Source organism: Serinus canaria, chromosome 5, assembly GCF_022539315.1.
Source record: "Serinus canaria isolate serCan28SL12 chromosome 5, serCan2020, whole genome shotgun sequence".
Lineage (NCBI taxonomy): Eukaryota > Metazoa > Chordata > Aves > Passeriformes > Fringillidae > Serinus > Serinus canaria.
The window spans coordinates 7932630-7954518 of NC_066319.1; the positions used below are offsets into that span (position 1 = coordinate 7932630).

General features: G+C 38.9%; 2 protein-coding genes across 2 annotated transcripts in view; one reads left to right on the forward strand and one right to left on the reverse strand.

Moving 5' to 3' along the window:
* Positions 1-21889, forward strand: part of PPFIA1 (PTPRF interacting protein alpha 1) — a 503873-nt gene that overhangs the window by 309696 nt on the left and 172288 nt on the right. The gene's annotated exons all lie outside the window — the stretch shown is intronic.
* SHANK2 (SH3 and multiple ankyrin repeat domains 2) overlaps positions 1-21889 on the reverse strand; it is a 259058-nt gene that overhangs the window by 226128 nt on the left and 11041 nt on the right. Inside the window, exons 2-9 of the mRNA XM_050975060.1 lie at positions 20306-20525; positions 14098-14301; positions 12422-12493; positions 12168-12276; positions 11765-11916; positions 10790-10957; positions 8587-8703; positions 5054-5131 (exon numbers count right to left, since the gene is read on the reverse strand). Of these exons, the coding sequence (XP_050831017.1) occupies positions 5054-5131; positions 8587-8703; positions 10790-10957; positions 11765-11916; positions 12168-12276; positions 12422-12493; positions 14098-14301; positions 20306-20509 (1104 nt within the window). The 5' untranslated portion in view covers positions 20510-20525. The remainder of the gene's footprint in view (positions 1-5053; positions 5132-8586; positions 8704-10789; positions 10958-11764; positions 11917-12167; positions 12277-12421; positions 12494-14097; positions 14302-20305; positions 20526-21889) is intronic.

Consider the following 21889-nt stretch of genomic DNA (forward strand, 5'->3'; position numbering starts at 1 on the left):
ATTCCTGCAGGCCTGAAGTGCCCACGAGTCCCACTCACAGGTAATTTTATCTCCCAGACAAACTGAATGGTGTTAACATCTCAAAACAACATGATTTAAATTAGGATTATACAAATCCTCACTGCCTCTTGTAACTTCACCTACGACAACTAACTGTTCTGAATCACACTCAAGCCTTTCCTACTTAAGGCAAGAGCTGGTGGTGACCCTTACAATTTACTTTATTTGTCCCCTTTTGTAACTTCTGAACCTTTTTTTCTGGTGGAAGAACAAACAGATTGGCTTCTAGCTACCTCAGAGAGTGCACTTTTCCCAGAGAAATCAGACTGCCTGTGGCAACACCTGAGGCATGTCGGCTGGACAGCCCTGTGTGAGCATGGAGAGAATGGGGAAAGGGGGAAAAGAGGGGTCTTGGATCATTTACATGGAACACAACACAACAGATGGTCACATGGAGACTCCTCCGGAGTTTGCTTTTGATAAAAAAATGAAGACACATCCTGCAGTTAAGTATTTTTAGCATCTCCAAGCATGGCAGTATTTTGCCTTTCTCAATAAAACGTAATCATACAATTTCATTCTTTTATGCTTTACTTCCATTTGGCTGCTTTTCTGAAAAATGGCAGGGTTAAAACAAAGGTCAGAAGGGACCAGCCAGCACTATGTAAACCATCCCTGAGTCAGGAGGAATCAATTTAACTCTATTTTGTATCCATATGTATTTTTCTGCTCCTGTATCTCCTAATATTCTCAGGAATATTTCATTTGCCACTACTTCCCCCAATATCAATTTCCACCCTTTCAGTTACTCCCCTTCCTTCTAATTATAATAATTTTCATTTTAATTATGTCTTTTTAAGAAATTGTGCTGAGTGTGCCTACATATAGACAGACTCACGTACATTTTTGATTTTTAAAGGAAACATCCACAGTTTGTTCTGGAGTGGTCACTTGTATCAATTTTTTTTTCTAAGTATGAATAAGTTCCATTATTTGACTGAAATCAGGAAAAAGCTTGAAGTGTGACTAAAGGCAGAATGCATCATGAGCTCATAGCTGTATTTTTTGCCAACTATACCCAATATTCAGTGATTCATTGTTCACACAGGTGCTTCAAGAAAGGAATTAAGATGGAAATAAATACATGGAAAAAGCAAAGTCTTTCTGTAATTCAAGTGCTCCATGAACACAATGGTTCCATGCTTAAACATCATGACAGGAAGCATTATTTTATATTTGTGAAGATGCCTTGCTGAGGCACCTGATGAAGAGTTTGGGTTTAAAATTAGCTTTCATACCCTTTCCAAAAAAAATTTAAAAAGTCAAAGAAAAACACCTGAGAAGAACTTCTTGTCCTTCATCTGTAAATTTCACCCAAAAAAGGGAAATTAAAAATGCCAGTAATCTAAATCTAAACTGAGCTTTGGAAAGCCATTCTAGAGAGGTGCTGAATATGCCCAGTTGTGTCTGTGTTCCCCCCAGCCAGCTCAGCTTCCAAATCCATGGGTTTAGTTCCTACTCCTGGTTTGGGAGCCCCTGTGTCTGAGTCAGTCTGGAAACCAGCTCCCACTGCCAGGTTGTTAACATGGAGATCAGCACACAGAACCATAAAAGAAAATAAAACTAAACATCACAACATAACACAACAGGGGAGAGAGGACAAGGAGGGGTGGGTCAGCAGAGTTTTTCAGTGTGAGGAAAACAACATATGTTTCCCTTGCCCAGACTCCAAAGAGCTGAATCATTTTGTTTTTCCAAATAACAGAGATAGCAGGCATGAAAAAATTCAGTTCAAATGATTCAAACCTGGCAAAAAAAAAAAAAAATGTGAGCAACTGAAAACAGAGGCAGGGCCAACACACTGAAAGGAGCAATTCTACCTGCAGTGGAGCTGGAAGATTGCTGTTCCTCCAGCAATCCATTGGATGTAGGCACATGGATTATTCAGGCTGGTCTGTGACAGCAAAGGCCAATTATTAGGGGCACCTGAGACACAAACCATTCTCAGATATGATTCTGCCCTTAAAGGTGGCAATAAATGCCACCTCAGAATAGCTCTTCTGTACATTGAAACATATTTGTTCTAAAAACACTGACTAATTATTAGCACTATTAGTTAAAATAGTGCTTTATTGCCCATTTGAACTATTCACAGGGAGCTGCTGATCACTAAAAGAAAAACACCTGGTAAACAAGTTGTGTGGTCATTTTAACTTACTTCATTTCAACAGCTTGTAAATACTGCAAAACTCAGATTTCTGAGCTATTGGATTAATATTTGCTAGATAGGCAATGTGTAGAAAACCAAGTAGCTGTGGACAGCGATGGGATAGCATGGTTTTTCTGAAAGGCTGTTTCTGGAGGTTTTAGTAATAAAATAAAAACTGATAAAATAGCATGTAAGTTACTTAGATGGCCCAGCCAAGATGGGCTGAGCAAGTGATTAATAAACAGAACTGGCAGTATAATATAACGATGTGGCCCAACTTTCATCTCACCTCAAATTGCTAAATATAAAATGCAGGAAAATTTCTGCTGACCCCACAATCTGCAGACTTTCAGCAATGGGTGACATCAGCTGTACCCAACACCAATTGCTGACTCTATGCAACCCAGGAATGGGTCAGGATGAAACACATATCTGCAAAGGCAGCTAATACAAGGTTAGGTGCTTAACAGGAAAATACAGCCAAGCTTTTTTTGTATCCTCAACACCTGGCAATGCCATTCCAAAGCTAACTCTGCTGGACACTGAAAAGGCAAAAAGGACACTCAGATCCCAGGTGGGCAAAGTGTGGGGTCCCTGAATTAAGTGGCACAGAATTCAGCCCAGATTATTTTTACTTCCTGCCATCTAGTGTATCTATGCTTGCTTTAACAAGCCCTGTGATTTGGTGAGAAGCAAACACATGCACATTTCTTCTTTTGGTGGCAAAACTTCACTACATTTATTGGACTCTGATGCCTGATACAAACTCTGCCACTAATTTTCATCAAAAGAAACAAAGCATTGGCAGGCCTTGAAAACAGGACACAAATTTATCCACAAATGTCTGGATCCTGTTGTTTCTACAGAATAGCACAGCTTTCATATCATCAATTTTCTGAGCAGCAACTCCAAAGAATCATTTTTTTAATGCTGCTGAGAAAGGGACGTAATGGAGGTGACTCAAAGGAATAGATGCTGCAGCTACAACCACTCTCATTATGTACATATGAGATGCCTCAATGTTCCTGCCTGCTGATTACATGAGCAAACATTTTTAGTATGCAAAATCCTATTAACTCAAGGGGATTCTGCATAATTTTATAACAGCTCCACTTGTGGTGTTTGATCGACTGGGTCAGCAACAGACAGATGGCAAAGAATTAATTCTCTAAGGCTGCTTTCTTGCAGGGCTGGCATTGGGGTTTCCTCTACTCACTCCACTAGGATAAAGCAGAACTTTTTCTACATTCCCTACACCTTTTTCTCTTCTAAGAGCAAGAACAAGAATGTGGGAGCTGTCAGCAGAAAGATGAAGACAAATGAAAACTCTTCTGTGTGACATTTACCCTCCCCTAAAAATCCTAAATAAAAAAGGAAGGTTAGCCTCAAAGAAATCAATAATCCAAGAGATTACCCTGGAACACATCCCTCCAATAATTAGGGTTGTCTCTTGCTCCTTTTCTTGATCATTTCATAAGGTGCAGAGAAAAGTATTAGCCAGTACATAGTGAATTTGTGCTTAGCATGTATTTAGATGGAAAATTATTAGCAGTCTGAAAATGGTGCCTAAAATTAAATTCTTAATGCACCGTTTCCCCAATTTGAGGAAAATGGTCCCAAAAGTAAACAATAATCTGGCTGGGATTTATAAACAGAACTCTTAAGTTTATAAGATTCACAACTTAGGCCCAGAAAACCTTCAAAATATGGAGGGAATTAAACTGATACATAAATATTTGGCTGAGGTTTTTTTTGAAAGCCCTGTAACTACATGTAAACGTGAATGAGTTAACTCAGAGACCCACATGGATCCAGCAAAAATTCCAACTGTTTCACTTGTCAAAGCATTTTCCCTTGAATCCTCTGCCAGCATTCTCCAAAGTGGGTTAAAAAGGCAATGGGTGAAGACACACCAAGGAAAGATATATCTGGATTTATTTTAGTTGAAAAACTCCTTGGTTTGGGGAAACAGCCCCATTCTGTTTCACCACAGCAAAGTTCCTGTTAATGGCACTGTGCCATCATTCTTCCAGAAGTACTGATTTTGTAACTTGAAAAAAATTCTTCTTTTTTTTTGTTGTTGTTTTTGGTTTTGGGTATTTTTTTTTTAATATTACAGTTTTCATCCTGATTTCTCAAATCACTTTGCATTAGGAATGTTTCTCTGACATCCAAGCCAATTAAGCCTGCTTCAGAATAAGGGCTTGAGGTTGTCAGCCATACCTCACAACCCTTTGGACAAACAATTCTCCTCCATTTGGATTTTTAATTAAGCTTACTGAAAGTGCTCTCATAGCAGAAAATGGAGACAAAATTTTGACTAATCCAAAGCAAGACTTCCATTTTCTTTTGGAGATAACAGATGGCAGCTTCAGTCTCTAATGCTGACAGTGCACTAAGTCAATCCCATCCCTGAAACTTAGCCCACCTCTTTGGCCTCACATCCAAGGAAGGAAGAGCTTTTTGGCTAAATCAAGATGGGTCAAGCAAGTGCCCAGACAATCCTTGGACCACTCTTACATGAATCTTGGATCTTTCTTACAGGAGACTGGAGATGGCACAGAGCAAGGCACATCTGACTGCAGAACACCAAGAATTTCATCTTTCGCTACAAACAGCTCACAGAATTCTCAAACACATTAACAGTGTCACCAGAGGGTGTGTTCCTCTCATTCCTAATTATTCCAGGACCTCTTCACTTAGTGAATTAGATAAAAACCAGTGTTTTCACTCACTCCCTCCACACCTGTGTTCAGCCTTGTACAGTGTGACTTCTCCCCAAACCCAAGTTCATTTGATGCTTTCTTCCCAATATTTCAGGGGGAAGAGGTATTTCCTTTTTACCTGAAATGGAGACTGGCTGTTGTAATTCTTGATCTCCTTGTTGGCTCCCCGGAATAGCAGCACTCTTGCACAGCTCTCCTGAAAATGATGGAAAAGGAAACTTGTTCATTAAGATCCTTTGGCACTAAAAAGACTGGGATTGCTAAGAGGCTATGAGGTGCTTGGTCTATATTTTCATGATAAAAATAAACCAAATAAATTATCTGAGAACTTAAATTGTTAAAACAGCATTTTAAAAACGACAGGGTTTCAGGTGCTTAGCAGTATATTAGAAACACTAGGCAAGTGTAAAGAAACACTTGTATTGAGGAATACAAGTAGTAAATACCTTATTAAATTTTAAAGCAACTGTACTGACAAAGTTCCATATTTGACAAATCAAATTTTGCACAAATTTTACTCCCATCTGGGATTTTTGCCTATATTGTAGTAAAAACAGTACTGTTCACAGAACTGGGATGAATTATATCCTTCCTTCCTGATAAAAGTTAAACAAAGCAGTTTTACCACTTATTTTGTTGGGAACTATTTTCAACCTATCCTCAATATAAAATGTATGGGGTTTTTTTTTTTAGTACACATGAAATTATTTGATCTGCCTATACTCACTGCACTGACCAGCCTTATGGCCTCTCTTTTCCCCTAAAAAATGCTAGCAGTTACGGCACAAGGAGGAAAATTTGGCTTCAGATCCTCCAAACTGAAAAAATCTGCAAAGGAAATCCCTTAAAAACAATTTTTTTTGGACAATACAGTGCATTAGTTAAATCATTGCTCTCCATGGCTGTTAAATATGACTGCCCTCAATCTGGTAGAAATTCTTGGAGGGTATGAGTGGATTCTCAGAATTTTTGATAATTCCTGTATGGACTGTTTCTTACTTGTCATCTTTAATGTTCATCTTAGGGTCTCATGCAAATCAATTCATATTTCAAAAGGGTTTTATATTCCCTCATCACAAATATTGTTCTTAATTTTCTTGTGCTTTCTGTGCTGTCTTGATATGTTGTGCTATGGAGTTCTACCTAATGAGGTATTTGGACATGCTACCTTTCATGCTGAACAGCAAATTTGCAGTCAGAGAAGACAAAAAGCATAATTTAGGTATTTTAGTGACAGAAATGAAGCTTATTTACTAGACTCTGAGTCACAGGTTAATTTGCAGAAATTATGATTGAAAATCATTACTGTCGTGTTTTCTAATTTCTCACCATGGATTCTTGGTCCCATTAAGTCTCCCCATCACAGGGCTGCCCTAAATGTATCTGGAAAGGAGGTTATCCTACCTTTTCCTCAACTGAAAAACAGCAGAATGGATCAAGATGGTAAATTAACAATTATCTCTTAGATTATATTTTTTAATGATATACATCTAACTGAGATAGTCTCATTTGCTTGCACTACAATCTGCACTTTAGTTGCATTTTCTCCATCTCTTAACAATTGATCAATGCCCAATTTTAATCAAGAACTTGAGGATATAAATAATTATATTGAACAACATACTGTACTCATTGGGTGATTATTAATTTGTTTATCAGAATAAATCATCCAACATTACAACACCAAAAGAAATCAAAAACTCTCTACAAATTTAACTGAGCCGCCTGCAGTGTCACAAGAACATGCAAAGGGATTTATTAACTAAATGATTGCGACTAGAAAGGTTTTGCCAAAAGTTGTGAAAGAGTTGTTCAACATTAAAAAGTACAAGAAAATTTTTTGGGTTAAGTCCTGCATTTTTTAATTTATTTATTTATTTGTAGTATTTTGAAACAAACAGAAGCATTCTTAACTTCAAGTTTGCTCCTTTCTGTTTCCTCCCCATCTCTCAGATTATATTCAATTTTAATAATACAACAGCTTTCATATCAGATCCAATCCTCCTGGTGAAAGAGGGCATATTTCATCCCAGCAAAAAACAGAGTTACTGCATGGCCATGGAATAACTTTCAAAACCAAGAGTTTATTCTGATCAGGACTTCGCTGACATCCAGGAAAACAAATTTACCAACTTCAGAAAGTAAGCCAAGAAAATTCCCCAGGGAAGACCGGAAGGGAAGATCAAACGGGTAACGACTCCATCTACAGGAATCTGGAGGTAACAAGGGTACTGCTGTCCTTCCCATCCTCTCCAGCTAGAAAAGGCAGCACCGTTCCTTCCACAAGAACCAATAAAAACTTTCCATAAAAAAACAAAAAAACACTGGCAAAATCAGCGCAGGTTAAGGCTCACAGCACCCCGAGGGAAACTTTGTATTTCCACATACACTGGATGAAGGAAAACAGAAGGACAACAGTGCAGGCACAAGAAGTTAAAGTTCTATTCACCAAGCCAAGCTTAGTGACTGTGTAAAAAACAGTAAATGCAGTAGTAAAAAACTTGTAGATGCAGTTTCAATTAGAGTATAAGTCTCCTGCAGAATAACTTCTTGTACTGAGGTCAGGAAAGCATATCTCTGCATGAAAAATGCTGTAATTCTACAGGATTACTCTAATTCCCACCTCATACTGCATAAACTTTGCTAAAAGTGTATGGTATTGAAAAATGTCCAATTATCCCTAAAATTTTTTTTTTTTTTTTTAAAGCTGAGGGCATTTTAGACCTAGTTGAGGAATCTGCCTTGACAAGACTTTAGAAAAAAAAACTAAGATGGTAATTTAATTAAGAAGCAGATCCTTTAACAGATGTTTCACTGTTTACAGTCACATCTCATGCTTTCTAAATTCAATGTAATATTCTATGTGCTGAATTTTAACATAGTTCTAAAACTCATCCCGTCCCCATTCCATCCCTGCAAAGAGAGTATAAAATGCTATCAAATCAAAAGGTTGTGCTACTTGTAAATGACTACACAGGTTGTAGACAGCAAAGAATCCAGTATCTTCTGTATAGAGAAAATTCCATAGTATTTTACAACTCTTTTTTATTTAATTCTAAGTTAAATTATAGACTAACAGCAATACATTCTGTACAGGAAACAATACTTAGATATGAATCAAACCCAAAAAAGTTGGTATTTTATTTTTTAATATCCATACTGTTGCTACCTACAATGAGCAGCCTTATTTGTAATCAGTGAATGAAACAGCACTAAAATAATTTTAGCTATGTTCTTTCCAGATTGCAAGATGGTTTCTTAATACCTGAAGCACTTCATTGCATATAAAATAACGTAGTGGTAGGATGAAGGGGAAAGGCTTCAAATTGAAAGAGAGCAGGTTTAGATCAGATATTGGGAAAGAATTCCTCCCTGAAAGGGAGGTGAAGCCCTTGGGAAGTTATGGATGACTCATCCCTGGAAAGGATGGCGAGGCCTTGGGGAAGTTATGGATGGCCCATCCCTGGAATGTTCAAAGCTAGGTTTGATGATGATTGGAGCAATGAGGTGTAGTGGAAGGGGATTGGAACTGGATGATTTTCAAGTTCCCTTCCAAGCCATCCTGTGATTCTGTGAGCTCCCAATTCCTGCTGGGGACATTTCTGTCCCTGCAGGGGGCCAGCAGGACTGGTGACAGGGAGGGGCTCTCACCTGGTTGTAGAGGGCACAGATGTGCAGGGCCGTGTTCCCCGAGGCGTTCTGCGCACACATGTCAGCGCCATAGAACAGGAGGTGCTCCAGGTGTTGGACGTGCCCGTACCTGCAAGCCTGGGCAGGGATTCATCAATATTTTGGTTATTACACCAAAGCCTAGGCAAGATTTTCAGCAGAGAAGGTGCTGTTTTTACTGAGGGTCTAATTTTTAGAACCACACCTGGTTCTCTGAAGGAAGCACAGACACCCAGATGTGCATTCCTGCACCAACTCCAGTGCAGGCACTTCAGGTACAGCAATCCTGTGCTTGAGCTTAACCATCTGATTATTTTGGGAATGGCAGCCTAAGGGATCAAGAAAATACTGCCTTTGGAACTTTTTATTCACTAATATTCATGACATGACAAGTTTTTTGTCCTGCTACACTCCGGAACACTGCCCACCAGATGGCACTGAAGATGATCAAATTGCCAGAGCTTTTTCCCAAACTGCTTACAGGCCTTAGAAAGAAAATCTGGCCAAAATCCAAGTAAATCTTCTTGGTTCTTTGCTGTCAAGCAGACACACAACATATACCAGACACTGCTCCAGAACAGGGGGAAATCTTCAAGAGTTACTTTATCTGTCACACAAATAACAGGTTGGACCCTGGATTTTTGGAAATAAGCCTCTATGAAGAAGATTCATAGAAATTAGAAACTTTCCTGATTAACAAATAAGCCTTAGAAAAATCACAGTGATTCTAGTCCATGGCCTCTTTGACTTGACTTCCTTCTCTTCCTATGGCCCACTGACAAAGCACCTCCCAATTTATAATGTTTTGAACTTTGCGGTAACTTAGATCAGCATCATTCCTACATAAATCAGAATTTAAGGTAAGAGATACAGGTATAGAAATCCATTCAGTCTGAGGTACCTCATCACTCCTGAATTCAGGGAGGTACAGACTGACACACCTGGCTTGGATCTACAGTTTGAAGGAGAAAAGTTAAGTGGATTGCTCAGTGCACAAAATAAATACCCATCCTTCTTACTTCATTGAGGAATGCTTGAATTATTGATTAGTCAAAACAGATTGTTCCTAATCCAGATGTAAACATTGATTTATTTAGGATTACAACCAACTCAGGGAGTTTGGAAAGCTCTATTTCATTATGAGAAATAATAACCTTATGTGTATGAGGCTGGGGTTTAAAAAGAGGGACATTTTCTCTGTATTTTTATGGAGTCCAGATGGGGCAATACTCTGATCTAGACAATCCATTTCCTCCATATCCCCAGAAATTATGGTAAAAACATAATTCCTTTCTTTTCCCCTACACTAGAGATGGATCCAAACAACCTTGACCTACACCCGCTTAGTGAAAAAGCTCCAATTTCTGCTCAAATGTGGGTGCCAAAGCTACCTCCCATTTCTTTCCAAGAAAACAAAAAAAAAAATCTGTGTACTAAAGAATTTAGTGCACAGAAAATAAATTGAGTCAAGATGGCCCAGGCAGACCTGTAAGGTTGATTACTTGTATCTTTATTTATCTCATACTAAAGCAGCTCCAATTTTTGTAGTTTTCCAAACCTCGTCCATACAGAGACACGACAAAGTAGCAACAATGACATTGGGACTGTTAGAATCTTTGAACTTTGTATATTACTGAGTTTATCACTGTGAAAGGGAAATCAGTAAAGCGTTTTTACACAACTGCTGGCTAACATTCAGGTGTTTCTGGAGAGGACAGGGAGAGGCTGATGGACCCCAGCAGCAGGATCCCCAGCCCAAACCTTCCTGTAGAGTTCAGTGGAGACAAGGAGAAAGCAGCCTGACAAACACAGAAGGAGCATTACCAAGGACACTGACACCGGCATCTAACCAAATGAAATGCTACATTTTCCTACTGAAGTGCCACAAACAGGAATCTAAACTTCCAAGAGTTCACAGCATAAATTTGATGAGTGCATCAAAAACCACAGTGACCAGAGGATTTCAAAGTTACAGAACACCACTGGAACAGTTTTCTACTTCTTAGTCACCATAGCAGGATGCAAAGTGAATAAATAAAAAGAAGTAGAAAAAGCAGATAAAAAAAATGGAAAAAAATTTGTACTTGAATGTGCAGGGACTTCAAAATAGCACTTAACCCTAGAACAACCATGAACAACTTCCTCATGCAAGTCCAACTCCAAACAAAAAGCTAATCCTTCCTACCTGATGGATTTCTTGCCATCCATTTTCATCCCTGCAGCTGACTGTAGCATGTTCATGGAGTAAGAGCTCACAGCAGAAAGGGTCCCCTCCCACCACGGCTGTGTGGTACAGCGGGGTCAGGCCACAGCTGTCCTTGTAGTTGGGAGATGCTCCCAGCTCTAAAAGGGTCTGAAAGCAACCACAGACTGTGAAAAATAGATTTGGGAGGGACTTCCAAATAAAGGGTCTTTACCTGAAAATAAACCTGAAAAAATAGGCATAAGGTTGATCATTGACATAGCATCTTTTGCTCACCTATTTATCAGCTGCTAAGAGTGGGCCACAGCACAGACTAAGTTAAGCAAGAAATGACCTTGGAAGAATTAAGATCTAAAGGAATCTATGGGGATGGCACAGAAAGAAGGAGTGGCAATGTCCAGTTTCTGTCTCCTCATTAGGTTCAGAAATGTCAGCTCTGTAAATGTTGCATCACCTTTGCAACACATTCACCTCTTCAGCTCCAAGGTGCTTTATCAAAAATGTCATACAATTTGAGTATCTGTCAAAAGGGAATAAGCAAAACCCATTAATCTAAGACTTAATGTAGACCATCAGAGTGAATTAAGAATACCTGTTAAAATATTAAAGAAAACAGAAGACACTGTGTTAAGGCATAATGTGCAATCCATGCCACTGGAAGCTGCTTTCAAAGAGTTAAGTGACAATAATGCTATTCTTATTTACTCAGATAGATCTCAGTGTATCAATGAATAAGCTTAAATTTCACCACTTTTCTTCCTAACAGGAAAAGATAAATCAGAAATTAAAAGGCTCTTTATTGAAAGCAAATACTAAGATTTGTAAGGCACAAGAAAACACTAGAACAAGCACATCCTAAAGGATCCATGGAGGACAATACAGTAATTAACTGAAAACAGCCTCCTTTATGCATTTTTTTAACAAGATAACACATAATTTGCTCCTGAAAGTGTTTACCTTGAGGGCTACTTGGTTCTTGGCTCTGGCTGCTTTGTGCAAAGCTGTCATTCCATCTTTGGCTCTGAAGTCTAAATGTGCTCCTCCATTTTTCAGGGCTTTTATCACTTCTACTGTGTTATCAAGCTGAGCTGCCAAAGTTAGGGGTGTTTCTAAGGAAGAGAATAGGATGTACTTGGAAAGAGGTGATCAAAAGTATAAAATAAATTTTATTTTATAAAATAGTTTGAAACACTGTTCAAAGAAAAGCATAAAATTATCAATTATGTCCTTTGGAAAGAAAAGCCCTACAAATTCCATTAGCTCAGAGTTGTGAAAGAATGTGTGAGATTCACCCTGTTAATTAATTAAGTTTAACCAACTCAAGATACTCCTCTATGCTGCTTAGTTTTGTTGTTCTGACCTCCACTTTCTAAGTCATGATAGTTTGGGTCCAGTCCTCTGTCCAACATCTTGGTCATTTTTTCCACAGAGAGATGGTGGACATGATCCATAAATTTTTTCAAATTGGCCTGAAACAAAGAGCAAAAAATGAATCATCCTCTCATTTCAAAAATAAAATTTTAACTAAAAATGTAACATTTTTTCAACTGACGTCAACACCCACTGTAGGTGCTAACTCCTGCAAAATTGGAAATAGGAAGGAAATTGGGATACCTTGGTGTGAAGCTTGGCCAGCTGCTTTTCATCGAGGTTGAACTGTCTGTACACTCTTTTCTTGTAGCGAAACTGAGGGAAGAAGAGAAGAAGAAACTTTAAAACTTTAAAGCTTAAAATTCATAATATCATTTTCTGACCTTACCAGGAAGTATCATCCACTGTGATGGTAGATTTAGGCAAAATTGTAAAAATTTTAGAAATAGGCTCAGTATTTCATATAGTTTTACATAATTTAAGCAAAATTCATATATTGTACAAATACAAGAGATCAGTGGAGGTGTGTGGGAAATGAGATCAGCTTCTAGAATCTACAGAAGTAAGCAAGAATTACACTGAAAAGCACTTTTCCCCAAGGATTCCTGTGCACTTTCATTTATAGTCTCAGGCAGAAAGCTGGGAAGGCATGTTATATAAAAAAGAATCGATTTCAAAATTGCAGCTTAGCATTTCTGAAATATAAAACCAAAAAACAGTATACCTGAAAATCCCCTAGAGGATTGTAAGAGGAACTTGCACATAGGAATAGTTCTGATGTTGAACAGGACTGGGTTTGTGCATGAGATTCTGAGGATTGTCTCTCTTTTTGGCTGAAACTCAGTCACATTTTATCCTGAGCAGCTTGGGTGCAGTAGCAAGATCTGTAGCAAAAGTCATGGGGGTTTCCATAGCTATAATTTACCACTCTCTCATTGTCCCATGCAGAATTCCAGGAATGCAGCCTGTCTGTTGGACAAGGGCTGTAACACCCTTGCAACAAAAAGTGCAAGTGCTTTCAACAAAATCACTTTTAACACCTCAATTGCTGCAGTCAACATTCATGAAAAATGACAAAAAAAATAAATTGTCTGTTTAATTTCCTCACAGCTGTAATGTGGTCATCAGTAACTGAAACTCTGAAATAAACTCCTGGAAAAGGGAAGACCTGAAGCCTTCTCAGGACCCTGATTTTTTTCTCTTGGATTTGTATAGTGGAGTAAGTCTATTAAGCACACATTATTAATGGCTGATCTGCCACCATACAGGCAATATCAAAATTAATTAAATGCCAGTTTCATGCCCCAGTTTGCTGCTGTGTCACATGATCTGGCTCTGCTCCAAATTTGTTCAGGGTCATAAAAGTTCTGCCCAGCTTATCCCCAACTGCAGAGCCTCTGCAGGAGCAACAGAGAGGGGGAAATCCCAGTACACACCCTTTCCTCCCTTACTGCTGTCTCAGGAGGCAGACAGAGGCAACCTGTGCACTCTGAAGGATGGCACAGAGGGAACTAGATGGGGGTTATAAAGGCTGCACTGTTCTCTTTGGGAGAAAGCAAAGGCTAGTTATCCAGTGACAACTGCACTGCTATTGCAAACCTCCTCACAGATCCAACAGCTTCACCTAGAACCTTACATTTCTGTACTAAATCCCTAAATAAGATACATGTCCTGTGTCCTCAGCAAAGGAAAACTCCAAAATCCACTGTCCCAGAAGGGCTGACACTTTGAAACTTTTAGGGGATGGACCATCTCCATGAGCAGGGAATGCCAGCACCTCTGCGAGCAAGGGTTCAAACTCAGACTTGCTGACAAGCATTTCCCAGATGTAATTCAGGTGCATGCAGACACCTCAAATACAGCTTTCTGCACAGTTTATATCAGAATAGAAATGCTTCAGATGTTAGATCTAAAAATACCTCGAGTGAAGGAACTCCTTTATTTACTGGCTGTGGGTATTCCCTCAGAAGTCTCTCCTCATCCAAAAACTTCCCATCTCTCCCATTGCTTGCAGGCTGGAACAGTCCATAATTCAGGACATCTTTCAAACTCTGGTTCAAAGTGCACAAAATCCGCTGCTTTGCAACCCACACTGAAGCTTCTGGGTTAAATCGAATGCATTTCTGCAAAGAGAAATTATTTTAAGGAACCCAGTTAGAGAAAAAACCCAGTTAGAGAAAAAGAACACGTCAACAGTGTCTTACATTCTAAAACTTACAAATGTCATGAATATTAGGAATATGCAGAATAAATATACAGACTCCATGAGAAAATATTGCTCAACAAGAATTCTATTTCAGATGTGCATTGATAATACCTAATGCACAAGTACCATGAAAATGCAGGACATTTCAAATCCTTCCACAAATCTCAGGGAACACACACATCCTTCCTCAAAGAGAGAGCACCTTCATGGAAAACCTGTTCAAAAAGGATGCTATAAGGTGTTTAACCATCCACTTGACTCTTGGCTGTTCCAGTATCAATTAGATCCACAAGGATTTCACCAAAAACTGGTATTTAGGCAAGAATTCTACTTCCCTTTAAGCTACATTTCTCTGAGGGTAAGTTTATGGGAGGAATGATACAACATGAAGCAAATTACTTGAAAACTTCCACAAACTTCTGCAGTTCTCTGCTTCTTACCAAGCTGGAATTCAGGACTTGAGGAGTTTAGGGATTTTGCCTACACTGCAGTCACTGGTTCCAAGGTACCAGCAGATGGCAATGCCTAGGAAGCAATTTGGTGCCTCTGATGTGCATCCTGAACACACAATGCTGTTTCTGCTTTAATCCTTTACAGTCTTCAACATAAATGAAATGTTAGACTTTGTCACAAGTAAGGCTGGCTAGGAAGCAGCTTTCATTTCCCTTACTTATTTTATTTTTCAAGATGTTTTGCGAAAAGCTTGGGGGGTTTTATACGCTGTAGGGAAGGAGAGGGATACAAAGTAGATTGTAATAAGTATTTTCCTTCACAAATATTCCAGTAGTTACAGTATTGGCTTAGCAACAAGACAAATCTGTTTGAAATCCCTGTGCTCCTTCTGAACCTCACTTGCCCAATGACTCCTACATGGATTCAAACTTCAATACAAGATTCAGATTCAAACATCAGCACTTCTTAGCAAAACTGTCAGTTACAAGATGTGCAATGAGCCTAACTTTTAACATTATCCACACATCTGAAAGATTTCAGTAAGTGTTATTCAAATAGGTAGATTATGTTGAAATTACATGTATTTTTTTCTCTAAGGAAAGTCTTTCTTACATGAAACAAACTAATTTTGGACTTGTATGACACCGTTTTGATTTTAAAAATACAAAGCAGTTACTTCTGATAACAGTTTAATTAAGTCTGCTGGTTTTTAATGCACCTGGAGAATCCAACATGTTCAGTTTTGTTCAGTCTGTTCTTGTGTTCTCTCTGTTCTTGATGTCAGGCAAATATTTCACAAACTAATTCAGTGAGAGCTCCAGCTCTTCCAGTTATTCATAAGAAACAAAGGTGGCCCTATTGTAAAAAAAATCTGATTCCATTAGGAATTTAAAATGAAATAGGATCAGTTATGTAAAAAGTAAATTGATAACTGGAGAAATTTTTGCTACCAAAATTTTTCAGGCTGAGAAAAGTGAAACTAGTGAGAAAAGTGATTATTTATGCTTTCCATGAAGCCAGGCAGGATAGAAGTGGAGCTGTTACCACTCTCTCAGAGGCAGGTGCTGACCAAGAGGATAAAAAGAACCACTCAGATGCTGCATAAGGTGCATTTTCCATCAGCCTGTCCCTGGAACAACTCCACTGTGCTGCTTCTGTGTCCTCCTGGCAGCCCTCCAGGCAGGGAGCACCACAGCCACCCCCTCTATCCTGCAGACAAGTCATTACTTACTGCCACATTGTATCCTGAGGAAACATCAGCTCAGTCACAGCAGGACCTACACACAGGCTGTTCTAGTTATGAAATAAGGAACAATTCATTAGGCACACGTGGCGTGGTGAGCACAAGGAAAGGAGGCAGCAGCAGAGTCAAAAAAAAAATGGACAACTTTTTCTAATCTTCAGTGACAAGAAAAAAAATTAAAGAATAGAGATCTTTCAGTGACAAGGAGCTACAGAAACACATGAAACAAAGATGTTTTGCACTGACAGATATATTCACTGTAAAAAACCACAAAGAAAACAAAATAAAAAGGCCTGAGTGGCTCAAAGTCACTGTCAAAACCACAGCAGGCCCCTCGAAATGCAAGTGTAGCAGCAAGACAGCACATCAGCACTGGCTGCTGAGATGCAAAGCCTGTGTTTGGGATGTGAAAGCTCTTTGGATCACAGGAGACATGGTCAATTATAATCTTGCATTCCTGCACACTGGTGAGAGCAAGTCACTGAGTGAAGGACAGGATGAGAAGCCAGGGAAAACACAACTCCCCCAGCTGAAGGGAATATATTAATTCAGTAGGAATAATGCTTATGATACAGAATGTCTGAGGGATAACATTTATCTGCTTAAAATCAATCAGCAAACGCATCTTTCTGCTCCGCTGTCAATCACACAAACTGTGCTGTGACTGAGGGACACGACAAAATGGTTTGTACAGCTATCTCCAAAAATATGATTGCCAGGGTATCAAAATATGAATTATTCTTTTCAATGGGAGATGTTGATGTTAAAGATGAGACAGCCAAAAAGTGGGAAACACAAATGAAAGTTTGGCATCACGGAAAGGAAAGGGAGCAAGTCCCACATTTTGGTGTGTGCTGTGTTCAGTTTGTTTCTCTGCTGAAACACTGCTCTCCTTCATCAGGCTGCACTCAGGAAACACAGAATTCACAAGGGGACAGGTCAGAAAAACCAGTCTGGCCAGGCTGTCTGCAGATCACCTGCCCACATCAAGGGCATGTGAACAGATACCAGCAGCGCAACAATCCTCTTATCAAACTGAAGATAAAACAAGGAAGAACAAACAGAAAGCAGAAAGGAATAATCAGGCACAAAGTGGGATAGAGAAGAATACTTGGGAAAAGTTGCAAAAGAGAATCTGGAGTATCTATGAGGCAGCACAATCTGGAAACAAGTGAAGCTGGAGGATCCCAAGGAAAAATGGGACTCGAGCTGCAGTTGTCACAACTGGGTTCCTACTTTAGGTAAAAAGTGCACAAAGTAAACAAAGTGTTTTATCTGAGAAGCAAAAGCAGTAAAGGAAAAGATTCTTAATCCTAAACCCCAACAAATAATAAAAAAAGTAAAGAAAGGATGCAAAAGTATAAAAAGCAATGCAGAAACAGAACACCAAGAAGGGGCTCCAGCTTAGGCTGTTGCTATACCAAACTATCACTTACCAAACAATATTTTGCATAGAAAGTCCAATATAATTTTAAAAACACCAAACCCAGGGGAAGGAGGAATCAGTAAATGCTCATTATTACAGCGGAGCAGCAAAACAGATGGGCAGAAAGTGCCTCAGAAGTCTTCAGCAGACCCAAACCCATCTCAGCCTCAGAATTTAATAAAATGTATGGATCTTGACTTTAAACATAACCCAGAGGGAGCACATAAGTACAGGGTAAAACAAAAGAGTGGAATGAGCACAGTGTGTTGATAATAAAATGATGAAAATATTCCTTAAAACCACTGGCTGACAGAAGTGTTCTCAGTGTCTGTGGCAAAGAACAATTCTAAGCACAAAACACCATCACTGTCAGAATATCAAGGTAAAGGAGATTTCCTTCACAACAGCTCCTGAAGAATCAGACTGATTTCACTGAGAGGCAGCATCACTTGGAATTTGTTCCCACATAGGCTGGAAAAGGAAATGGATACAAGATGACTGGGCCTGGATTCAGACCAAATAATATATGCCAGATAATACATTTTACCCATGTTCCTCAAGACTGGAGGGCTTTCCATGCTCTCCATTCCCTCAGGAATTTTACTGAGCTCAGGAAATCTTTCAGTTGTTCATTTAAATATTCTCCACCCTCCTGTGAGAAGGACGACACTTATTGAATACAGGTCATGCACAGAGGCAATAAGAAATTACCATTTCTACCAAGCAGTGTTTCAGTAAATCAAGTTATCACCCAAACTGAGAAGGAGACAAAAAAACAACTGATATAAGAACTGAAAAGCCATTGTTCTTAAGGGCTCTGTATCAACTTGTCAAGGTTCACATTGTCTTCTAAGTTTCAAACGAGAATAAAAGAGCAACAAGACAGACTTCCTACAATGTGTGGTAATTTATAAAGTTTTCCATGGCAGCACATCCTACTCGTGGTTCTTGGTGCTTATCTTATACCTGCAGTGAAATAAAGGCAGTTTGTACCACAGCCACTGCAGATGAGCAAACTTCATTCTCTGGGAGTTTGGCTTTAAAGCTTCCCAGTGGGCTGAATTTATCTAAACCCCTAAACTTGTCTTCCTTAGAATAAATATAGTCTTGATCATACTCCCTAAAAACCAAAAAACCTAAATTAGGTTATTTCATGCTTCTTTGATTAAACAGACTAATTTTAAACACTTCGTAAGTTAAATTAATTATAATTATACAGGAAATGGGGCCTATGTTTGCTCTGGCTTGTAGCTGTACAACAGCCTCTGGCTTGTAGCTGTACAACAGCTCAAACTCTGATCTTCTCCACAGTTTTCTTCCCCATATTGAATCCACCAATATTTCTGTTTGCTAACCTGAATCCAGGTTTCACTTTCCTGCACGAAGAGTTTGTGGGCTGATAAATTAACTAAGAAATACACCAGCTTTAGAATCACTTAAAACACTTCAGTTGCTTTTCATGAAGAGTTCATTGAAAAGGAAAAAGAAATACAAAAAGTAAAGCAGTAAAAAGGAACAAATGATAAAATTAATTTTTAAATTTGTCTTGATAATGTCAATAAGTAACTTATTACTGATCTAAAAGCTAGAGTAATTAAATAAGAGGACTTCAGGAAGCTACTATCCCTCTGGTTTTCACAGCAGAGTAAACATAGCAAAAAAAGTTGGTATTTCCTTTCCATTTTCATGGATCTATTCATTGACAGGGTTACAGATAGAGCAAGCTGGTAAAATCATCAAAAAAGAGCTCCAGAACCACAACTGAGGGCATACTGTCAAAACAGCTTTTCCCTGCCAGGCTGAATCCAGCCCATCTCTATCATCCTAAAAATGAACTTAATTAAGAAGAAAGGAAGGTTTCATCTGAGATAGATCTTGAACAGCAGCAGGGCATGATGTAGCTCTTACATGTCAGCACAGAGTGATATTAGTGGCTCACATCCATGAAATGGATGTGCTTTTATAATCTTGGACATTTCAAAAGGCTGGTGCCACCACTGAAAATCCTGACAGCAGCATTCAAGGAGACCCAGGGTAATTCAGATAATTAATAACAAACTCAGACAAATTGTGGTTCTAGATGGAATCAGTGTCTCCCAAGACCTTTTCCAGCACAACACAGTTATTCCTATCACAGCACTTGTGTTGGTTTCTCTGGCTGGAAGGTTCCGAAACAACATCCTGTAGTACAGGCACAGCAGCAAAGGAGGAAGGAAAGGTTTATTTGTGCTTTTTTTTCCTCATCTTTACACTCTAAAAGCCACAGGCTCTCTAAAAGGGATGTCTTTTGTGAGGCAGGTTGACAGAGAAAGACAACAAATAAAGTAAAGAGAGAGAATTTGATGACCTCTTGCAGAACCCCAGTCTAGTGTCAAACTACTTCATGAGAAGAGGAACTAGAGTAGCCATATATATATATATATATTTGAGTCTTTCATAGAGTTAACATGTGATTTTTTTGATTCAATCTTCATCTTCTGATGACATTGTGGATTCCCAAGTCTCTTTCTTTTACCCAAAATCTCTGAATGCAAATCAGAGAGATATATTGCTTCATGAACATGGCTTTCATCAGGTCAACGCACTAAATTCTCTTGGAAGGGATGGTGCCATTACTTGAGGCAACCAGTCAGATAAAGCACTGGGGTACAAAGCATAGACATTAAAAGAAAACATGAATTTTGTCTGTAATATGTCAAAAAAGAAAGTATAAAAAAGGGAACAGGTGTACTGCAGTTTGAAGCCAGCAAAGCTAATAATTAATTTCACTTTGTTTAATTGCAGTGCACTCTGCCTTACCGTTTGCTGCAAGTCAGGTATGATAATTCGAATCACTAAAGTGTTGCTCTGACTGTCTTCCATTCTGCCGCTTGGCTTTTCTGCAGTTGCTCTAATTGTGTCATAAATAGTTTCTTCTTTGGAGCTGTCTGATTCAGACTCAACAGAATAGTCAGAGAAGCTTTGTGCCATTTCATCTTCACTTGATGTAGGGCTACGAGGCATGTTAAGGTTTTTTATCCTGCCAATACAAAGCAGAAAAAGAAAAAAATATGTTACAGTTCAAATCTTCAAAATGAATCAGCTACATTTTTTTTTCTTCTTGGAAATAACATGCATTTAACAAGGAAGTTTTATGGTTTATCCTCCTTTTATTTCTTTTTGTCAATTATGTGGGTAGGCAGAGTGTAAAGGAAATAAATCTGGCTAGCAATTTACTAGAGAAGAAAAAGGGCAGGAGAAGGAAAAAAGAGTTGTAAAAAAGAAGATGTCCTTCCTTTCCAGGCACACCCAGCCTCCCAAAGGATCCAGAAATTACAGCATAACTACCCAGTCCTCTGATAACCAGCACTGCTGTAAACTGTACTAAGAACTAGGTCTGGCTTTGAAGCTTCCTCCTCCCGGTGAAAAGACATTTCAGGGAATTAATGTAAATGCTAAACTAACATCATCCTATACACCAAGAATCTGCACAGGTGAGGCTTTCATGAAAGTCAGTATTCCCAAATAGTGGAACCAACCAAACAACTAAATCCTACAGGGAGCCAGACAGACACAGATGCTGCTCTGTGGTTTGTGGCTCACACAACATCCTTATAAACCAACACCACCTGAATCTGCCCATTATACTAAGAGTTTAGAAGCAGTTTTAATCTGTGATATAGCTTAGGCTAAAATGAAAGTCATGTTCATTCCAGACTAAAGACACTTGTAATCGGGGGTCTCACACTAAGAACAGCAGAACATTTTACTTCTAGGCTTTTCCACCTACAAGGGTAAATGAATTTTGTGGTTTTGTCCCACAAACTCAAAGCTGCTCCAGGATATGAAAATTATTAATCTGTGAGAAAATGGAGGAAAATATTTACAGTGGAAAAAACTGAAATGACCAACAATAAACTCTGCAGTGCTTGGACGTCATATAACTTTTCAGATTTAGGAGGCCAGAAAAATATATTATTCTTTTTCTTTTTTCCTGTGAGTAATCCTCCAAGACAATTCCTCTGCATTTTAATAAAAAATAAAAATAAATAAAAGAAAGAGCTAAACAAGCAGTTCCACTGCCAGCTCACATTTAAAAAGAGACAGTAAAGCAAAAGTGAAGCATGGAAGGGTGAAGTGACTTGATCACTCATAAACTAGGTGAGTGTACTGAGGTATACAAGTACACATTCTCTCTACTGATCTCAGCCAGATCAGCCCAAGTAAACCAAGTCAAACAACAGCAAGGGATAAAAGAGCATTTTTTACCACTGTGTCTAACACTTTAGTTTAAGTAATTTCCTCTTCACTGTCCAGTCACTGTCCCAGCAGTGACTCCAGAGCAGGGACCAAAGGCTGCCACTGTCATTTCCCATTTTAAGGTGCCCATAGGTTAGCTGGGTG